Source organism: Chiloscyllium plagiosum, unplaced genomic scaffold (assembly GCF_037043375.1).
Source record: "Chiloscyllium plagiosum isolate Xiang-an unplaced genomic scaffold, Cpla_swu_hap1 HiC_scaffold_50, whole genome shotgun sequence".
NCBI classification, from domain to species: domain Eukaryota; kingdom Metazoa; phylum Chordata; class Chondrichthyes; order Orectolobiformes; family Hemiscylliidae; genus Chiloscyllium; species Chiloscyllium plagiosum.
Genome location: NW_028270188.1, coordinates 48,528,962 through 48,549,659, shown reverse-complemented (window position 1 = coordinate 48,549,659; position 20,698 = coordinate 48,528,962). Strand labels below are relative to the sequence as shown.

General features: G+C 56.6%; 2 protein-coding genes across 2 annotated transcripts in view; one reads left to right on the top strand and one right to left on the bottom strand.

Annotated features, from left to right (window-relative positions):
- gon4lb (gon-4 like b) overlaps nucleotides 1-18,710 on the top strand; it is a gene marked incomplete at its 5' end in the record, with an annotated part of 29,095 nt that extends 10,385 nt beyond the window's left edge. Inside the window, 5 exon segments of the mRNA XM_087985160.1 lie at nucleotides 9,038-9,151; nucleotides 9,679-9,865; nucleotides 15,030-15,849; nucleotides 16,806-16,908; nucleotides 17,274-18,710. Of these exon segments, the coding sequence (XP_087841286.1) occupies nucleotides 9,038-9,151; nucleotides 9,679-9,865; nucleotides 15,030-15,849; nucleotides 16,806-16,908; nucleotides 17,274-17,414 (1,365 nt within the window).
- Nucleotides 18,711-18,785: 75 nt separating this feature from the next.
- msto1 (misato mitochondrial distribution and morphology regulator 1) overlaps nucleotides 18,786-20,698 on the bottom strand; it is a 34,659-nt gene continuing 32,746 nt past the window's right edge. Inside the window, exons 11-14 of the mRNA XM_043684010.2 lie at nucleotides 20,353-20,537; nucleotides 19,707-19,811; nucleotides 19,507-19,625; nucleotides 18,786-19,285 (exon numbers count right to left, since the gene is read on the bottom strand). Coding sequence (XP_043539945.2) covers nucleotides 19,047-19,285; nucleotides 19,507-19,625; nucleotides 19,707-19,811; nucleotides 20,353-20,537 — 648 coding nt within the window. The 3' untranslated portion in view covers nucleotides 18,786-19,046. The remainder of the gene's footprint in view (nucleotides 19,286-19,506; nucleotides 19,626-19,706; nucleotides 19,812-20,352; nucleotides 20,538-20,698) is intronic.

Genomic DNA, 20,698 nt, shown 5'->3' with positions numbered 1-20,698 from the left:
TATCTGGGTGGGCGGTCCCTCTCCCACTCCCCGTGCTGACCGTTACTGTATCTGGGTGGGTGGACGGTCCCTCTCCCACTCCCCGTGCTGACCGTTACTGTATCTGGGTGGTCGGTCCCTCTCCCACTCCCCGTGCTGACCGTTACTGTATCTGGGTGGGTGTGCGGTCCCTCTCCCACTCCCCGTGCTGACCGTTACTGTATCTGGATGGGTGGGTGGTCCCTCTCCCACTCCCCGTGCTGACCGTTACTGTATCTGGGTGTACGGTCCCTCTCCCACTCCCCGTGCTGACCGTTACTGTATCTGGGTGGGTGGGCGGTCCCTCTCCCACTCCCCGTGCTGACCGTTACTGTATCTGGGTGGGCGGTCCCTCTCCCACTCCCCGTGCTGACCGTTACTGTATCTGGGTGGGTGGGCGGTCCCTCTCCCACTCCCCGTGCTGACCGTTACTGTATCTGGGTGGGCGGTCCCTCTCCCACTCCCCGTGCTGACCGTTACTGTATCTGGGTGGGCGGTCCCTCTCCCACTTCCCGTGCTGACCGTTACTGTATCTGGGTGGGTGGGCGGTCCCTCTCCCACTCCCCGTGCTGACCGTTACTGTATCTGGGTGGGTGGGCGGTCCCTCTCCCACTCCCCGTGCTGACCGTTACTGTATCTGGGTGGGTGGGCGGTCCCTCTCCCACTCCCCGTGCTGACCGTTACTGTATCTGGGTGGGTGGGCGGTCCCTCTCCCACTCCCCGTGCTGACCGTTACCGAATCTGGGTGGGCGGTCCCTCTCCCACTCCCCGTGCTGACCGTTACTGTATCTGGGTGGGCGGTCCCTCTCCCACTCCCTGTGCTGACCGTTACTGTATCTGGGTGGGCGGTCCCTCTCCCACTCCCCGTGCTGACCGTTACTGTATCTGGGTGGGTGGGCGGTCCCTCTCCCACTCCCTGTGCTGACCGTTACTGTATCTGGGTGTGCGGTCCCTCTCCCACTCACCGTGCTGACCGTTACTGTATCTGGGTGGGTGGGCGGTCCCTCTCCCACTCCCCGTGCTGACCGTTACTGTATCTGCGTGGGTGGGCGGTCCCTCTCCCACTCCCTGTGCTGACCGTTACTGTATCTGGGTGGGCGGTCCCTCTCCCACTCCCCGTGCTGACCGTTACTGTATCTGGGTGGACGGTCCCTCTCCCACTCCCCGTGCTGACCGTTACTGTATCTGGGTGGGTGTGCGGTCCCTCTCCCACTCCCCGTGCTGACCGTTACTGTATCTGGGTGGACGGTCCCTCTCCCACTCCCCGTGCTGACCGTTACTGTATCTGGGTGTGCGGTCCCTCTCCCACTCCCCGTGCTGACCGTTACTGTATCTGGGTGGGTGGGCGGTCCCTCTCCCACTCCCCGTGCTGACCGTTACTGTATCTGGGTGGACGGTCCCTCTCCCACTCCCCGTGCTGACCGTTACTGTATCTGGGTGGGTGGGCGGTCCCTCTCCCACTCCCCGTGCTGACCGTTACTGTATCTGGGTGTGCGGTCCCTCTCCCACTCCCCGTGCTGACCGTTACTGTATCTGGGTGGGTGTGCGGTCCCTCTCCCACTCACCGTGCTGACCGTTATTGTATCTGGGTGGGTGGGCGGTCCCTCTCCCACTCCCTGTGCTGACCGTTACTGTATCTGGGTGGGCGGTCCCTCTCCCACTCCCCGTGCTGACCGTTACTGTATCTGGATGGGCGGTCCCTCTCCCACTCCCCGTGCTGACCGTTACTGTATCTGGGTGGGCGGTCCCTCTCCCACTCCCCGTGCTGACCGTTACTGTATCTGGGTGGTCGGTCCCTCTCCCACTCCCCGTGCTGACCGTTACTGTATCTGGGTGGGTGTGCGGTCCCTCTCCCACTCCCCGTGCTGACCGTTACTGTATCTGGGTGGGTGGGCGGTCCCTCTCCCACTCCCCGTGCTGACCGTTACTGTATCTGGGTGGGTGGGCGGTCCCTCTCCCACTCCCCGTGCTGACCGTTACTGTATCTGGGTGGGCGGTCCCTCTCCCACTCCCCGTGCTGACCGGTACTGTATCTGGGTGGGTGGACGGTCCCTTTCCCACTCCCCGTGCTGACCGTTACTGTATCTGGGTGGGCGGTCCCTCTCCCACTCCCTGTGCTGACCGTTACTGTATTTGGGTGGGTGGACGGTCCCTCTCCCACTCCCCGTGCTGACCGTTACTGTATCTGGGTGGACGGTCCCTCTCCCACTCCCCGTGCTGACCGTTACTGTATCTGGGTGTGCGGTCCCTCTCCCACTCCCCGTGCTGACCGTTACTGTATCTGGGTGGGTGTGCGGTCCCTCTCCCACTCACCGTGCTGACCGTTATTGTATCTGGGTGGGTGGGCGGTCCCTCTCCCACTCCCCGTGCTGACCGTTACTGTATCTGGGTGGGCGGTCCCTCTCCCACTCCCCGTGCTGACCGTTACTGTATCTGGGTGGGTGTGCGGTCCCTCTCCCACTCCCCGTGCTGACCGTTACTGTATCTGGGTGGGTGGACGGTCCCTCTCCCACTCCCCGTGCTGACCGTTACTGTATCTGGGTGGGTGGACGGTCCCTCTCCCACTCCCCATGCTGACCGTTACTGTATCTGGGTGGGCGGTCCCTCTCCCACTCCCCGTGCTGACCGTTACTGTATCTGGGTGGGTGGGCGGTCCCTCTCCCACTCCCCGTGCTGACCGTTACTGTATCTGGGTGGGTGGGCGGTCCCTCTCCCACTCCCTGTGCTGACCGTTACTGTATCTGGGTGGGTGGGCGGTCCCTCTCCCACTCCCCGTGCTGACCGTTACTGTATCTGGGTGTGCGGTCCCTCTCCCACTCCCCGTGCTGACCGTTACTGTATCTGGGTGGGTGGACGGTCCCTCTCCCACTCCCCGTGCTGACCGTTACTGTATCTGGGTGGGTGTGCGGTCCCTCTCCCACTCCCCGTGCTGACCGTTACTGTATCTGGGTGGGTGTGCGGTCCCTCTCCCACTCCCCGTGCTGACCGTTACTGTATCTGGGTGGGTGGACGGTCCCTCTCCCACTCCCCGTGCTGACCGTTACTGTATCTGGGTGGACGGTCCCTCTCCCACTCCCCGTGCTGACCGTTACTGTATCTGGGTGGGTGGGCGGTCCCTCTCCCACTCCCCGTGCTGACCGTTACTGTATCTGGGTGGGTGGACGGTCCCTCTCCCACTCCCCGTGCTGACCGTTACTGTATCTGGGTGGGCGGTCCCTCTCCCACTCCCCGTGCTGACCGTTACTGTATCTGGGTGGGCGGTCCCTCTCCCACTCCCCGTGCTGTCCGTTACTGTATCTGGGTGGGTGTGCGGTCCCTCTCCCACTCCCCGTGCTGACCGTTACTGTATCTGGGTGGGCGGTCCCTCTCCCACTCCCCGTGCTGACCGTTACTGTATCTGGGTGGGTGGGCGGTCCCTCTCCCACTCCCCGTGCTGACCGTTACTGTATCTGGGTGGACGGTCCCTCTCCCACTCCCCGTGCTGACCGTTACTGTATCTGGGTGGGTGGGCGGTCCCTCTCCCACTCCCCGTGCTGACCGTTATTGTATCTGGGTGGGTGGGCGGTCCCTCTCCCACTCCCCGTGCTGACCGTTACTGTATCTGGGTGGGTGGGCGGTCCCCCTCCCACTCCCCGTGCTGACCGTTACTGTATCTGGGTGGGTGGGCGGTCCCTCTCCCACTCCCCATGCTGACCGTTACTGTATCTGGGTGTGCGGTCCCTCTCCCACTCCCCGTGCTGACCGTTACTGTATCTGGGTGGGCGGTCCCTCTCCCACTCCCCGTGCTGACCGTTACTGTATCTGGGTGGGTGGGCGGTCCCTCTCCCACTCCCTGTGCTGACCGTTACTGTATCTGGGTGGGTGGGCGGTCCCTCTCCCACTCCCCGTGCTGACCGTTACTGTATCTGGGTGGGTGGGCGGTACCTCTCCCACTCCCCGTGCTGACCGTTACTGTATCTGGGTGGGTGGGCGGTCCCTCTCCCACTCCCTGTGCTGACCGTTACTGTATCTGGATGGGTGGGCGGTCCCTCTCCCACTCCCCGTGCTGACCGTTACTGTATCTGGATGGACGGTCCCTCTCCCACTCCCCGTGCTGACCGTTACTGTGTCTGGGTGGGTGGGCGGTCCCTCTCCCACTCCCCGTGCTGACCGTTACTGTATCTGGGTGGGTGGACGGTCCCTCTCCCACTCCCCGTGCTGACCGTTACTGTATCTGGTTGGGTGGGCGGTCCCTCTCCCACTCCCCGTGCTGACCGTTACTGTATCTGGGTGGATGGTCCCTCTCCCACTCCCCGTGCTGACCGTTACTGTATCTGGGTGGGCGGTCCCTCTCCCACTCCCCGTGCTGACCGGTACTGTATCTGGGTGGGTGGACGGTCCCTTTCCCACTCCCCGTGCTGACCGTTACTGTATCTGGGTGGGCGGTCCCTCTCCCACTCCCTGTGCTGACCGTTACTGTATTTGGGTGGGTGGACGGTCCCTCTCCCACTCCCCGTGCTGACCGTTACTGTATCTGGGTGGACGGTCCCTCTCCCACTCCCCGTGCTGACCGTTACTGTATCTGGGTGTGCGGTCCCTCTCCCACTCCCCGTGCTGACCGTTACTGTATCTGGGTGGGTGGGCGGTCCCTCTCCCACTCCCCGTGCTGACCGTTACTGTATCTGGGTGTGCGGTCCCTCTCCCACTCACCGTGCTGACCGTTACTGTATCTGGGTGGGTGGGCGGTCCCTCTCCCACTCCCCGTGCTGACCGTTACTGTATCTGCGTGGGTGGGCGGTCCCTCTCCCACTCCCTGTGCTGACCGTTACTGTATCTGGGTGGGCGGTCCCTCTCCCACTCCCCGTGCTGACCGTTACTGTATCTGGGTGGACGGTCCCTCTCCCACTCCCCATGCTGACCGTTACTGTATCTGGGTGGGTGTGCGGTCCCTCTCCCACTCCCCGTGCTGACCGTTACTGTATCTGGGTGGACGGTCCCTCTCCCACTCCCCGTGCTGACCGTTACTGTATCTGGGTGTGCGGTCCCTCTCCCACTCCCCGTGCTGACCGTTACTGTATCTGGGTGTGCGGTCCCTCTCCCACTCCCCGTGCTGACCGTTACTGTATCTGGGTGGGTGTGCGGTCCCTCTCCCACTCACCGTGCTGACCGTTACTGTATCTGGGTGGGTGGGCGGTCCCTCTCCCACTCCCTGTGCTGACCGTTACTGTATCTGGGTGGGCGGTCCCTCTCCCACTCCCCGTGCTGACCGTTACTGTATCTGGATGGGCGGTCCCTCTCCCACTCCCCGTGCTGACCGTTACTGTATCTGGGTGGGTGGACGGTCCCTCTCACACTCCCCGTGCTGACCGTTACTGTATCTGGGTGGGCGGTCCCTCTCCCACTCCCCGTGCTGACCGTTACTGTATCTGGGTGGGTGGGCGGTCCCTCTCCCACTCCCCGTGCTGACCGTTACTGTATCTGGGTGGACGGTCCCTCTCCCACTCCCCGTGCTGACCGTTACTGTATCTGGGTGGGTGGGCGGTCCCTCTCCCACTCCCCGTGCTGACCGTTATTGTATCTGGGTGGGTGGGCGGTCCCTCTCCCACTCCCCGTGCTGACCGTTACTGTATCTGGGTGGGTGGGCGGTCCCCCTCCCACTCCCCGTGCTGACCGTTACTGTATCTGGGTGGGTGGGCGGTCCCTCTCCCACTCCCCATGCTGACCGTTACTGTATCTGGGTGTGCAGTCCCTCTCCCACTCCCCGTGCTGACCGTTACTGTATCTGGGTGGGCGGTCCCTCTCCCACTCCCCGTGCTGACCGTTACTGTATCTGGGTGGGTGGGCGGTCCCTCTCCCACTCCCTGTGCTGACCGTTACTGTATCTGGGTGGGCGGTCCCTCTCCCACTCCCCGTGCTGACCGTTACTGTATCTGGATGGGCGGTCCCTCTCCCACTCCCCGTGCTGACCGTTACTGTATCTGGGTGGGTGGACGGTCCCTCTCACACTCCCCGTGCTGACCGTTACTGTATCTGGGTGGGCGGTCCCTCTCCCACTCCCCGTGCTGACCGTTACTGTATCTGGGTGGGTGGGCGGTCCCTCTCCCACTCCCCGTGCTGACCGTTACTGTATCTGGGTGGACGGTCCCTCTCCCACTCCCCGTGCTGACCGTTACTGTATCTGGGTGGGTGGGCGGTCCCTCTCCCACTCCCCGTGCTGACCGTTATTGTATCTGGGTGGGTGGGCGGTCCCTCTCCCACTCCCCGTGCTGACCGTTACTGTATCTGGGTGGGTGGGCGGTCCCCCTCCCACTCCCCGTGCTGACCGTTACTGTATCTGGGTGGGTGGGCGGTCCCTCTCCCACTCCCCATGCTGACCGTTACTGTATCTGGGTGTGCAGTCCCTCTCCCACTCCCCGTGCTGACCGTTACTGTATCTGGGTGGGCGGTCCCTCTCCCACTCCCCGTGCTGACCGTTACTGTATCTGGGTGGGTGGGCGGTCCCTCTCCCACTCCCTGTGCTGACCGTTACTGTATCTGGGTGGGTGGGCGGTCCCTCTCCCACTCCCCGTGCTGACCGTTACTGTGTCTGGGTGGGTGGGCGGTCCCTCTCCCACTCCCCGTGCTGACCGTTACTGTGTCTGGGTGGGTGGGCGGTCCCTCTCCCACTCCCTGTGCTGACCGTTACTGTATCTGGATGGGTGGGCGGTCCCTCTCCCACTCCCCGTGCTGACCGTTACTGTATCTGGATGGACGGTCCCTCTCCCACTCCCCGTGCTGACCGTTACTGTGTCTGGGTGGGTGGGCGGTCCCTCTCCCACTCCCCGTGCTGACCGTTACTGTATCTGGGTGGGTGGACGGTCCCTCTCCCACTCCCCGTGCTGACCGTTACTGTATCTGGTTGGGTGGGCGGTCCCTCTCCCACTCCCCGTGCTGACCGTTACTGTATCTGGGTGGATGGTCCCTCTCCCACTCCCCGTGCTGACCGTTACTGTATCTGGGTGGGCGGTCCCTCTCCCACTCCCCGTGCTGACCGGTACTGTATCTGGGTGGGTGGACGGTCCCTTTCCCACTCCCCGTGCTGACCGTTACTGTATCTGGGTGGGCGGTCCCTCTCCCACTCCCCGTGCTGACCGTTACTGTATCTGGGTGGGTGGGCGGTCCCTCTCCCACTCCCCGTGCTGACCGTTACTGTATCTGGGTGGGTGGGTGGTCCCTCTCCCATTCCCCGTGCTGACCGTTACTGTATCTGGGTGTGCGGTCCCTCTCCCACTCCCTGTGCTGACCGTTACTGTATCTGGGTGGGCGGTCCCTCTCCCACTCCCTGTGCTGACCGTTACTGTATTTGGGTGGGTGGACGGTCCCTCTCCCACTCCCCGTGCTGACCGTTACTGTATCTGGGTGGACGGTCCCTCTCCCACTCCCCGTGCTGACCGTTACTGTATCTGGGTGGGTGGACGGTCCCTCTCCCACTCCCCGTGCTGACCGTTACTGTATCTGGGTGGTCGGTCCCTCTCCCACTCCCCGTGCTGACCGTTACTGTATCTGGGTGGGTGGTCGGTCCCTCTCCCACTCCCCGTGCTGACCGTTACTGTATCTGTGTGGGTGGGCGGTCCCTCTCCCACTCCCTGTGCTGACCGTTACTGTATCTGGGTGGACGGTCCCTCTCCCACTCCCCGTGCTGACCGTTATTGTATCTGGGTGGGTGGTCGGTCCCTCTCCCACTCCCCGTGCTGACCGTTACTGTATCTGGGTGGGTGTGCGGTCCCTCTCCCACTCCCCGTGCTGACCGTTACTGTATCTGTGTGGGTGGGCGGTCCCTCTCCCACTCCCTGTGCTGACCGTTACTGTATCTGGGTGGACGGTCCCTCTCCCACTCCCCGTGCTGACCGTTACTGTATCTGGGTGGGTGGTCGGTCCCTCTCCCACTCCCCGTGCTGACCGTTACTGTATCTGTGTGGGTGTGCGGTCCCTCTCCCACTCCCTGTGCTGACCGTTACTGTATCTGGGTGGACGGTCCCTCTCCCACTCCCCGTGCTGACCGTTACTGTATCTGGGTGGGTGGTCGGTCCCTCTCCCACTCCCCGTGCTGACCGTTACTGTATCTGGGTGGATGTGCGGTCCCTCTCCCACTCCCCGTGCTGACCGTTACTGTATCTGTGTGGGTGGGCGGTCCCTCTCCCACTCCCTATGCTGACCGTTACTGTATCTGGGTGGACGGTCCCTCTCCCACATCCCGTGCTGACCGTTACTGTATCTGGGTGGGTGGACGGTCCCTCTCCCACTCCCCGTGCTGACCGTTACTGTATCTGGGTGGACGGTCCCTCTCCCACTCCCCGTGCTGACCGTTACTGTATCTGGGTGGGTGTGCGGTCCCTCTCCCACTCCCCGTGCTGACCGTTACTGTATCTGGGTGGGTGTGCGGTCCCTCTCCCACTCCCCGTGCTGACCGTTACTGTATCTGTGTGGGTGTGCGGTCCCTCTCCCACTCCCCGTGCTGACCGTTACTGTATCTGTGTGGGTGGGCGGTCCCTCTCCCACTCCCTGTGCTGACCGTTACTGTATCTGGGTGGGTGGACGGTCCCTCTCCCACTCCCCGTGCTGACCGTTACTGTATCTGGGTGGGTGGACGGTCCCTCTCCCACTCCCCGTGCTGACCGTTACTGTATCTGGGTGGATGGTCCCTCTCCCACTCCCCGTGCTGACCGTTACTGTATCTGGGTGGGTGGACGGTCCCTCTCCCACTCCCCGTGCTGACCGTTACTGTATCTGGGTGGATGGTCCCTCTCCCACTCCCCGTGCTGACCGGTACTGTATCTGGGTGGGTGGACGGTCCCTCTCCCACTCCCCGTGCTGACCGGTACTGTATCTGGGTGGGTGGATGGTCCCTCTCCCACTCCTCGTGCTGACCGGTACTGTATCTGGGTGGGTGGATGGTCCCTCTCCCACTCCCCGTGCTGACCGGTACTGTATCTGGGTGGGTGGATGGTCCCTCTCCCACTCCCCGTGCTGACCGTTACTGTACCTCCTGCCCCCCTGTCAGTTTGATGGCTTCGAGGAGGTGGTGCTGCCTGACCTCGAGGATGAAGAGGAGATTCAGAAGATGGCCCCTCTGCCGAGGAACAAGAAACGACGAGAGTGTCACCCGCATGAGAAGGTAAAGGAGAGCTACTGTTTGTGGCTTTGGGTCGGGCTCCAGGCATTAATGATCAGCAGGAGGCCTGTCCTGCTAATACACTGGGCTGCCTGTCTCCCTCGGGCTGAGGAGTGGGGGAGGCTGTCCCTCTCTGACCCCTGTCTCCCCGAGGCTTGGGGATGGGGCGGAAGCGGGGAGAGTGTGTGTCCTCTGTGACCCCCTGTCTCCCCAGGGCTGGGGATGGTGCTGGGGGTGGGGGTGTGTTTCTCTCTGTCTCCCTGGGGCTGGGGGCGGCAGGGGTATGTGTGTGTCCCTCTGTGAGCCCCTGTCTCCCCAGGGCTGGGGATGGTGCTGGGTGTGGGGGTGTGTATCTCTCTGTCTCCCTGGGGCTGGGGGCAGCAGGGGTATGTGTGTGTCCCTCTGTGAGCCCCTGTCTCTGGGCAAGGGGACTGTCCATCTCTAACATGCACGCTCTCTCTCTCCCTCCCTCCCACTCTCTCTGGTGCTGTCATTCTGCCCTGAATATTGTGTTTGCTGTTGTTGCCCAGAGCCTGGATTCCAAAAGCTCAAAAGGGAAAGATTCTGGGAATGTTCTGGAAGCCTGGAGCCCACAACCTGGGAATAAGGATCCTGGGAAAGCCGGTGATCTGGTGGAGGATGACCTTGAGCAGAAGGAGGACCCTCACACTCCCGATCCCAGCAAGGCTGAGCTAGCTGTCTCAGCTGGGGCTTCAGGTCTGTGTTAGCAAGTGTGCACATGTGTGTCAGTGGGTGTGTGCCTGTGAACGAGCGTGCACATGTGTGTCAGTGAGTGTGCAAGTCTGTGTCAGTGGGTGTGCGCCTGTTAACGAGTGTGCATGTGTGAGTGTGCCCCTATAAGTGAGTGTGCACATCTATGTCGAGTGTGCACCTGTGTTCATATGAGCACGTGTCAGCGTACGTGCGCCTATGTCAGTGAGTGCATCTGTTAGCGAGTGTGTATATCTGTGTCAGTGAGTGTGCATCTGTGAACAAGTGTGTATTACTGTGTCAACAAGTGTGCATCTGTTAATGATTGCATGCCTGTGTCAGCGAGTGTGTATATCTGTGTCAACAAGTGTGTACGCCTGTGTCAACAAGTGTGCATGCCTGTCAGCGAGTGTGCATGCGTGTGTCAGCGTGTGCGTCTGTTAACGTGTGCATGCCTGTGTCAGTGTGCATGCGTGTGTCAGCGAATGAGTGTCTGTTAATGTGTTTGCATGCCTGTGTGTGTGCGTGCCTGTCAGCGGTGTGCGTCTGTTAACGAGTGTGCACGCCTGTGTCAGCGAGCGTACATCTGTTAACAAGTGTGTGCGCCTGTATCAGCAAGTGTGCATCTGTTAACGAGTGTGCACGCCTATGTCAGTGAGTGTGCATCTGTTAATGCGTGTGCACGCTCATTAACAGAGGCACACTTGCTGACACAGGCGTGGACACTCGTTAACAGATGCACACTTGCTGACACAGGCACGCACACTCATTAATGCCTGTGTCAGCGAGTGCGCGTCTTTTAATGAGTGTGCACGCCTGTGTCAGCGAGTGTGCACATGTGTGTCAGAGTGTCTGTTAATGAGTGTGCGCGCCTGTTAATGAGTGTGCACACCTGTGTCAGCGAGTGTGCATCTGTTAACACGTGCACACTCACTGACACAGGCGTGCACACTCGTTAACAGATGCACACTTGCTGACACAGGCGCGCACACTCATTAACGCCTGTGTCAGCGAGTGTGCGTCTGTTAATGAGTGTGTGCACGTGTGCCAGAATGTGTTAATGAGTGTGCACGTGTCAGCGAGTGTCTGTTAATGTGTACACGCTTGTGTCAGTGTGTGTCTGTTAATGAGTGTGCGCGCCTGTGTCAGCGAGTGTACGTCTGTTAAGGAGTGTGCTTGCTTGTGTCAGCGAGTATGCACGTGTCAGCGAGTGTGTCTGTTAATGAGTGTGCATGCCTGTGTCAGCGAGTGTGTCTGTTCATGAGTGTGCATGCCTGTGTCAGTGAGCATGTGTCTGTTAATGAGTGTGCATGCCTGTGTCAGCGAGCAGGTGTCTGTTAATGAGTGTGCATGCCTGTGTCAGCGAGTGTGTCTGTTCATGAGTGTGCATGCCTGTGTCAGTGAGTGTGTCTGTTCATGAGTGTGCATGCCTGTGTCAGTGAGCATGTGTCTGTTAATGAGCGTGCATGCCTGTGTCAGCGAGCAGGTGTCTGTTAATGAGTGTGCATGCCTGTGTCAGCGAGTGTGTCTGTTAATGAGTGTGCATGCCTGTGTCAGCGAGTGTGTCTGTTCATGAGTGTGCATGCCTGTGTCAGTGAGTGTGTCTGTTCATGAATGTGCATGCCTGTGTCAGTGAGCATGTGTCTGTTAATGAGTGTGCATGCCTGTGTCAGCGAGTGTGTCTGTTAATGAGTGTGCATGCCTGTGTCAGCGAGTGTGTCTGTTCATGAGTGTGCATGCCTGTGTCAGTGAGTGTGTCTGTTCATGAATGTGCATGCCTGTGTCAGTGAGCATGTGTCTGTTAATGAGTGTGCATGCCTGTGTCAGCGAGTGTGTCTGTTCATGAGTGTGCATGCCTGTGTCAGCGAGCATGTGTCTGTTAATGAGTGTGCATGCCTGTGTCAGCGAGTGTGTCTGTTCATGAGTGTGCATGCCTGTGTCAGCGAGCTTGTGTCTGTTAATGAGTGTGCATGCCTGTGTCAGCGAGTGTGTCTGTTCATGAGTGTGCATGCCTGTGTCAGCGAGTGTGTCTGTTCATGAGTGTGCATGCCTGTGTCAGCGAGCATGTGTCTGTTAACGAGTGTGCACGCCTATGTCAGTGAGTGTGCATCTGTTAATGCGTGTGCACGCTCATTAACAGAGGCACACTTGCTGACACAGGCGTGGACACTCGTTAACAGATGCACACTTGCTGACACAGGCACGCACTCATTAATGCCTGTGTCAGCGAGTGCGCGTCTTTTAATGAGTGTGCACGCCTGTGTCAGCGAGTGTGCACATGTGTGTCAGAGTGTCTGTTAATGAGTGTGCGCGCCTGTTAATGAGTGTGCACACCTGTGTCAGCGAGTGTGCATCTGTTAACACGTGCACACTCACTGACACAGGCGTGCACACTCGTTAACAGATGCACACTTGCTGACACAGGCGCGCACACTCATTAACGCCTGTGTCAGCGAGTGTGCGTCTGTTAATGAGTGTGTGCACGTGTGCCAGAATGTGTTAATGAGTGTGCACGTGTCAGCGAGTGTCTGTTAATGTGTACACGCTTGTGTCAGTGTGTGTCTGTTAATGAGTGTGCGCGCCTGTGTCAGCGAGTGTACGTCTGTTAAGGAGTGTGCTTGCTTGTGTCAGCGAGTATGCACGTGTCAGCGAGTGTGTCTGTTAATGAGTGTGCATGCCTGTGTCAGCGAGTGTGTCTGTTCATGAGTGTGCATGCCTGTGTCAGTGAGCATGTGTCTGTTAATGAGTGTGCATGCCTGTGTCAGCGAGCAGGTGTCTGTTAATGAGTGTGCATGCCTGTGTCAGCGAGTGTGTCTGTTCATGAGTGTGCATGCCTGTGTCAGTGAGCATGTGTCTGTTAATGAGTGTGCATGCCTGTGTCAGCGAGCAGGTGTCTGTTAATGAGTGTGCATGCCTGTGTCAGCGAGTGTGTCTGTTAATGAGTGTGCATGCCTGTGTCAGCGAGTGTGTCTGTTCATGAGTGTGCATGCCTGTGTCAGTGAGTGTGTCTGTTCATGAATGTGCATGCCTGTGTCAGTGAGCATGTGTCTGTTAATGAGTGTGCATGCCTGTGTCAGCGAGTGTGTCTGTTAATGAGTGTGCATGCCTGTGTCAGCGAGTGTGTCTGTTCATGAGTGTGCATGCCTGTGTCAGTGAGTGTGTCTGTTCATGAATGTGCATGCCTGTGTCAGTGAGCATGTGTCTGTTAATGAGTGTGCATGCCTGTGTCAGCGAGTGTGTCTGTTAATGAGTGTGCATGCCTGTGTCAGCGAGCATGTGTCTGTTAATGAGTGTGCATGCCTGTGTCAGCGAGTGTGTCTGTTCATGAGTGTGCATGCCTGTGTCAGCGAGCTTGTGTCTGTTAATGAGTGTGCATGCCTGTGTCAGCGAGTGTGTCTGTTCATGAGTGTGCATGCCTGTGTCAGCGAGCATGTGTCTGTTAATGAGTGTGCACGCCTGTGTCAGCGAGTGTGTCTGTTAATGAGTGTGCACGCCTGTGTCAGTGAGTATGCACGTGTGTTAGCGAGTGTACACGCCTGTGTTGGTGAGTGTGTATGAGTGTGTCAGTGTTGAGGGAGGGCTGAGGAATTTAACTGAAGCCCGACCACCAGTGGGTGCCAGATGAGGCAGGTTTACATTGCTGTAGCACCATCCACTGTTCAGACATTCCGGCTGTGGTGTGTGTTTTGGATTTTGGTCACTGCTGATGTGTGGGAAAATCCCGGGCCAGTTTACGCAGCAAACTCCCACAAACTGCAGCATTCCCTATCCTCAAATAACCTCTCTGTCCTGGGTTGAGACTGGGAATTCCCCCACAATCTTCACCCGTCGTCCTGTTGCTGTAGTCAGTGTGGACTCAGCTCCTGATTGCTTCGATCATAGGATCGCACGAGATAGCAACTGGAGGCGGCCATTCGGCCCCTTGAGCCTGCTCACTTGATAGGATTGTCCACTTCCCTGTCTGATCAAGAATCTACCTCAGCCATAAATAAACACAAGGGTGCTGTGCCCCACAGCACTCGGGGCCAAGGAGTACCAGAGACACAATCCATTGAGAGAAGAAATTCCTCCTCATCTCTGTTTTAAAATGAGACTGTGCCACAAGGGGAAACATCCCCTCAGCATTTATCCTGGATGTTTCAGTGAGATCACCGCCCATTCTCATAAATCCCAGGGAGGACAGCCACTAACTAATTTAGCCTTTGTTCATAAGCCAATCCCACCAAACCAGGGATCATCCATGCTCAGAACGGCCTCCAATAAATGCTGTTTTGCCTTAAACAAGGAGATGCTTGTGATCCACCATGTAGTTAAATAGCACTTTAGCCCTGACTGGGAGTAGCCATGAAGAATGAAAAGGGTGTAGATCCCAGAGAGAGAGAATATGTGTGTGTGTTGTCTCTGTGGGCCTGTGTGTGTGTGTGTGTTTCTGTGGGCTTGTCTGTGGGGGTGTTTTTCTGTGGGCCTGTTCTGTGGATGTCTCTCTCTCTGTGGGCCTGTGTGTGTTTCTGTGGGCCTGTTCTGTGGGTGTGTCTCTCTCTGTGGGCCTGTGTGTGTGTGTTTTTCTGTGGGCTTGTCTGTGGGGGTGTTTTTCTGTGGGCCTGTTCTGTGGATGTCTCTCTCTCTGTGGGCCTGTGTGTGTTTCTGTGGGCCTGTTCTGTGGGTGTGTCTCTCTCTGTGGGCCTGTGTGTGTGTGTTTTTCTGTGGGCTTGTCTGTGGGGGTGTTTTTCTGTGGGCCTGTTCTGTGGATGTCTCTCTCTCTGTGGGCCTGTGTGTGTTTCTGTGGGCCTATTCTGTGGGTGTGTCTGTGTGTGTGTGTTTCTGTGGGCCTGTTCTGTGGATGTCTCTCTCTCTCTGTGGGCCTGTTCTGTGGGTGTGTGTGTGTCTCTCTCTGGGCCTGTGTGTGTGTGTGTTTCTGTGGGCTTGTCTGTGGGTGTGTTTTTCTGTGGGCCTGTTCTGTGGATGTCTCTCTCTGTGGGCCTGTGTGTGGGTGTGTCTCTGTGGGCCTGTCTGTGGGTGTGTGTGTTTCTGTGGGCCTGTGTGTGGGTGTGTTTCTGTGGGCCTGTTCTGTGGATGTCTCTCTCTGTGTGGGCCTGTGTGTGTGTCCGTCCTGGGCCTCTGACTGTATTGCTCAGACAGACTCTCCGATTGCTGTGTTTTGTTCCCACAGGGAGGCGCCCATGTCTGCCCCCAGCAGCCTGTGAGGAAGGCCAGACCTGGGGGAGTGTGCTGTCCCCAGGCCCTGACCACTCGATGAGCGAGGGCGACGAGATAGAGAGTGCAGCATCTCGGTTCAGGATGGAGACTCCCAGCTCCCTGGTGGGATCCACCAATGAGACCTGCGGCCTCCCGGCTGAGGGCGAGGGGGGAAACAGCTCCACACAGCGGGGAGAGGGGGGCGAAGAGGAGGCAGACAGAGGAGGAGTAATGAGGCACACGGCAGCGGAGGGAGCGCCTGGATCCAGGGAGAACACGTCCAGATCGCAGGGAGGGGACTGGGCCAGGCTCAGACCCCAGGCTCCAACCACAAAGGACCAAGAGTGCAGAGTGGCTGCTACCAGGGACCAGTCCCACCAGGAGGTGGGAACGCTGGGAGAGGGAGTGAGCTGGCGGGCAGAGGAGGAGGGGAGCCCTGGCTCGGCCTCCCTCCAGCCAGGAGGCCATGCCTCGGTCAAGTTTGCCTCCGCCAGTGCCCAGGTCCGCTTCCAGAGCTGCCAGAAACTGTCTGACCTCTCTCCCATTGACCTGCGGCTCACGCTGGCTCGCAGGGCCTTGCCAGACAGAAGCTTCCAGAGCAGTCGTGAGGACGAGACTGCCCTCGGAACTTCAGCCCGTGAAAGCCCGGCAGTGAGTCTTGCCCTAGGCCCCAGCTCCGAGAACTCACCGCTGCAGGCTGAGAGTGATGAACATTACAGCCAGGCCCAGGCTGCAGTCTGTGCTCAGAACACCCGACTCAGCTCGACAGGGGAACGCGTGGTGCTGTGGACAAGGTAAGGCCAACTCCTCCCTGTGCTGTGGGCTGAGGTGGGGAATATTGCAGGCCTGACCCACGGGCTCCTGTGTCATGGCAGAAACTCCCATAGGTCAGGAAATTGTATCTCATGGGGACTTCAGGGGAACAGTGTAGAGGCAGCTTCACTCTGTATCTAACCCCGTGCTGTCCCTGTCCTGGGAGTGTTTGATGGGGGGGGGACAGTGTAGAGGGAGCTTTACTCTGTATCTAACCCCGTGCTGTCCCTGTCCTGGGAGTGTTTGATGGGGGGGGGACAGTGTAGAGGCAGCTTTACTCTGTATCTAACCTCGTGTTGTCCCTGTCCTGGGAGTGTTTGATGGGGGGACAGTGTAGAGGGAGCTTTACTCTGTATCTAACCCCGTTCTGTCCCTGGGAGTGTTTGATGGGGGGGACAGTGTAGAGGCAGCTTCACTCTGTATCTAATCCTGTGCTGTCCCTGTCCCTGGGAGTGTTTGATGGGGGACAGTGTAGAGGGAGCTTTACTCTGTATCTAACCCCGTTCTGTCCCTGTCCCTGGGAGTGTTTGATGGGGGGGACAGTGTAGAGGGAGCTTTACTCTGTATCTAACCCCGTTCTGTCCCTGTCCTGGGAGTGTTTGATGTGGGGACAGTGTAGAGGGAGCTTCACTCTGTATCTAATCCTGTGCTGTCCCTGTCCTGGGAGTGTTTGATGGTGGGGGGGGACAGTGTAGAGGCAGCTTTACTCTGTATCTAACCTCGTGTTGTCCCTGTCCTGGGAGTGTTTGATGGGAGATAGTGTAGAGGGAGATTTACTGAAATGGAAGAGGTCTGCAGTGATGTGAAATGACAGTGATGGTGTTCCCTTTGTGTGAGTTCAGTGCAGTCCCTGCTCCCTTCAGTGCACAGTGTCTCGCTGGGTACGAGTGCGTGTGTGTGTCAGTAACCCAGGGTTGTGCTCTTTGCTGTGTTGCAGGGAGGCTGATCGAGCAATTCTCACAGCCTGTCGGGAGAGTGGAGCCAATGAAGAGACCTTCCGGGAAGTGGCACAACAGCTGAACAGCAAGTCAGCCCAGGAGGTGAGCCCATTGAGACAGGCGACAGGACTAAACTGTTTCCTTGAATTATAAAGTTGACACTGCTGTGAGAGCTCTTGTGGTGCTGTCCCTGCCTCTGGCTCAGGAGCCTTGCAACATCTCTGGAAAGGTTGATTTAAAATTAAATTAAATCTGACACTAATGTAAAGGAGTGGGTCATGAGCCAGTATCTCCCTGGCCTCCAAGCTCTGCAGTTCCCTCTGTAAGATCATCCTTGTAACGTGCCTCCACACAACGTTTTGTTACGGGAAATGAATACGTCTGGGGAGGGACGTGAGCTGTAATATTCACCCTGGCGTACAGAGAGGCTCCTTCCTGACAGTGCTGTCTGTCCGCTCGCTCCCTAGGTTTCACAGCGTTTCCGAGAGCTGATGTGGTTGTTCCACACTTCGGGCGATGCCAGTACTGACGAGGAAGAGGACATTATGAGCAGTAGTAACCCCGAGCAGCTCTCTGATCGCCCGGTATCCGATGAGGAACAAGACTGACCCTCGCAGACCAGCTGGATGTGTGTTCCTCCCCTGTAATTACAGGGACATTCCTTGCCGTGAGTCTTGTGACTGCCAATGAGAATGAGTGACTAATTGATGGCTGGAACTCTGACCTGTGTCTCCTTCTGCAGCCCAGAGCATCTGAGTGTTGTGGATATCCATCTTGTTAGCTGGATTGTTTTTAATTGCTGTGCTGGTGTCAGGTCCCTAAGTCTGTTCCTGTTCCAGAGCCAGAGAGTGTACCTGGGGTTTGATTGTATTCTCGGTACCCCTGGTGAGTAAAGCACGTCCTATGCCTGCACAGTTTCCGTGGGAGGAATTGGGCAGCGGAGGCTGTGATTGCTGGTCGATTTACCGCCCTGTCTTAACTTTGCTGCTTGTGTGTGTTGGGGACCCTGACCTCACTGGATTTCAGTGCTTCAGGCCCACACTATCCCCTTCCGAATATGTTCGCAGGGGGAGCGGTTTTAATCACAAAAATAATTCAAACATGATCATGGCTTGCAAAATCAAGAGTCTATATTTTCTTACTGACAGTGTTGGACTGGGGTGTACAAAGTTAAACATCACACAACAACAGGTTTAATTGGAAGCACTAGCTTTCGGAGCACTGCTCCTTCAGGTACTTGTGGAGTGCACAGTTGTAAGACAATTTATAGCAAAAAAGTTTACAGTGTGATGTAATTGAAACTATACACTGAAAAATACCTTCATTGTTAGTATGACCATGATAGTTTCACTTCTTTCACATGTAAATCACAAAAGTTTTGTGATTTACATGTGAAAGAAGTGAAACTATCATGGTCATACTAACAGATGAGACTGAAGGTATTTTTCAAAGTATAATTTCAGTTACAGCACACTAAACTTTTGCTATAAATTCTAGCTCTTCCACTTAAACCTGTTGGGGTGTGATTTTTAACTAGTGAGCGAGAACGTGCAATGTGGTCTTTATTGCACATGGAGGGGCTATTTTAAATATGCAGACTGTCCAAACCCTCCCAGTAACTCAGTGGGTTCCCCTGTTAGTCTGATACTGACCTGAAGCAGTGTCCACACTCACCTCCAGATGGACTTGAGAGTTACAAAGAAACAGTCTGTGCCAATGGATCCAAAATTTGGATAGTGATTTTACCACCAGCTGCTGCCAGATAAGTCTTTTTTAAAAATTGCTGTAAATTAAAATGTGTAATGTATTTTTTTGTACATCTTAAGTTATAGTGAGTGGCTGTCTGTAAGTTTGTGTTGCTAGCACTGTTGAGTCAAAATAGCTGAATAAATCTTTTGACACTGCGATCTGGTACTTTCAGTAAGGTGACAAAGAGAAAAGGGTTAATCTCAGCAGCTCCCCAAACAGCAATGCTGGTGTCACTTACCACTTCAATTTTTATTGCAAAAAAAAAATAAACAACAGTATTAACTAAGCAGCCTCCTGTCTCTCACCGTGGTCATTCATGCCTGGCTGAGGGACCCAACATTCACCCTCTCCACCGTCGCTGCAGCTGTTTGAACAGGTCAATGTGGCATTGCTCCCTGGTGTTGAATGTATTTACAGATGTGGATTCCCATTTTGCCCTATTCCTCAGGGGTAAGCATCGCTGGAGGGGCTTGGCAGGTTTACAGCGTTCTCTATTCACCATCAGAATCATCTCCTGATTCATCCATATCAAAATTCATTTTGTAGCACTGGGACAGGGTGTTCAGTTCCTCTAGGACCTCGCGGAAGTCATCCAGCTCAGTGCCAGCAGACAGAAAGGCACTGAACTTGCGAAGGTTGAGGCTGCTTACCTCCCGGTACAAACTGTGCAGGACACTGTATAAGACTGGTGATGACTGAAGCGTACTCATCACAGGAATACTCTGGACAGCTAGGGAGAGAAAGAGGGACCTGTTCACCTGGAGTCCAATCCAGAACAGAAATGCCAATTACCTCTCCCCTCCCACAAAAAGAAACAAGATGGGACGTGGAATAGAAGCTCCAAATCAGCCACAGTTGTATTGACTTGTCCTTTCCTTACAGGGTGAACTCCCATATAACAAATAAAAAAATATATTTGATAAACGGTCAGCTCGGTAATGTCACACTCACCACACGCTGACGCCGACAGACCACCTCCGAGAAGCTGTCCCTGTTTGTTCAAGGATGGGCTAAAAAACTGTGGATATGGAGAGGCCACGGAACAGGGGGTTTGAGCCAGATGGACAGCACTGGAACAAGAAAGGATCAGTCACACACCATCGCCCAGTCACTGAACACTAGCCAGTTCTGGTCTTCAGGGGTCTACTAACCTGAGAGCAGTGGGGAAGTAACTGTGCAGGAATGTACTCAGCACATCCTCTCCAGTTGGACAGCTATGTAATACTGAGGGCCCCTTTACTCCTGGAGCAAGATTACTGAGGGAAAGACAAACACTGATCATTACAGTCAGTGAAAGGAAAAAACTAGACCATTACAATATAATGCTGATAGATCATAATATACCAATAAAAATACTCAGGATAACATTTCTGTTCAATGGAGTGTTTCCAGTCACCATGTGGCAACCTGAGTCATTATTGAAACACATACTGGGGTACAGTACCAGTGGGGACAGGTCTGTCACTGTATAAGGGCTTTTGCCCGAAACATCAATTTTTCAGATGCTGCCTGACCTGCTGTGCTTTTGCCCTGTCACTGTAACACTGGGGTACAGACGTATCAAAGAATCCTTACAGTATAGAAACAGGCCATTTGACCCAACAAGTCCAGAGTGACTCTCAGAAGAGTAATCCACCCAGACCCATTCCTTACCCTATTACTGAATATTTACCCCTGATTCATCCACCTGGAGTGTGGAATTGAACCTGGCTCCCTCGTGTTGTGAGACAGCAGTACTAGCCACTGTGCCATCCATACTGGTGGGAGTGTGTTGTAAATAGCAGCTTAAAGGGTTACCTGATTTGTCTTTCATTGCTGACTCCTCGGATCACCACCGACTGTGCAAAGCATTGGGACTCCTGGAAGTCTCCACATGGTGTCAGCCCGGTCCACAGCATTGCAGCTTGCTGTCTGCAGAGTACATCTGGGATAGTGTCTGTGTCCCTCATAGGGAACGGGACAGAGGCAGATGCACTGATCACCTGTGACCAGAGACATGGTCAGTCAGCACCCTTTTCCCCCTCCACTCATTTCTCTCACACCCACACATCTTGTTCCCATGGCTGTCTTCAGAAAGGCTTGTCGTGATATCCCTCTGGTTTGTACATTGTCACAAGTGTTGGCAGGCTCCTCATTAACAGGC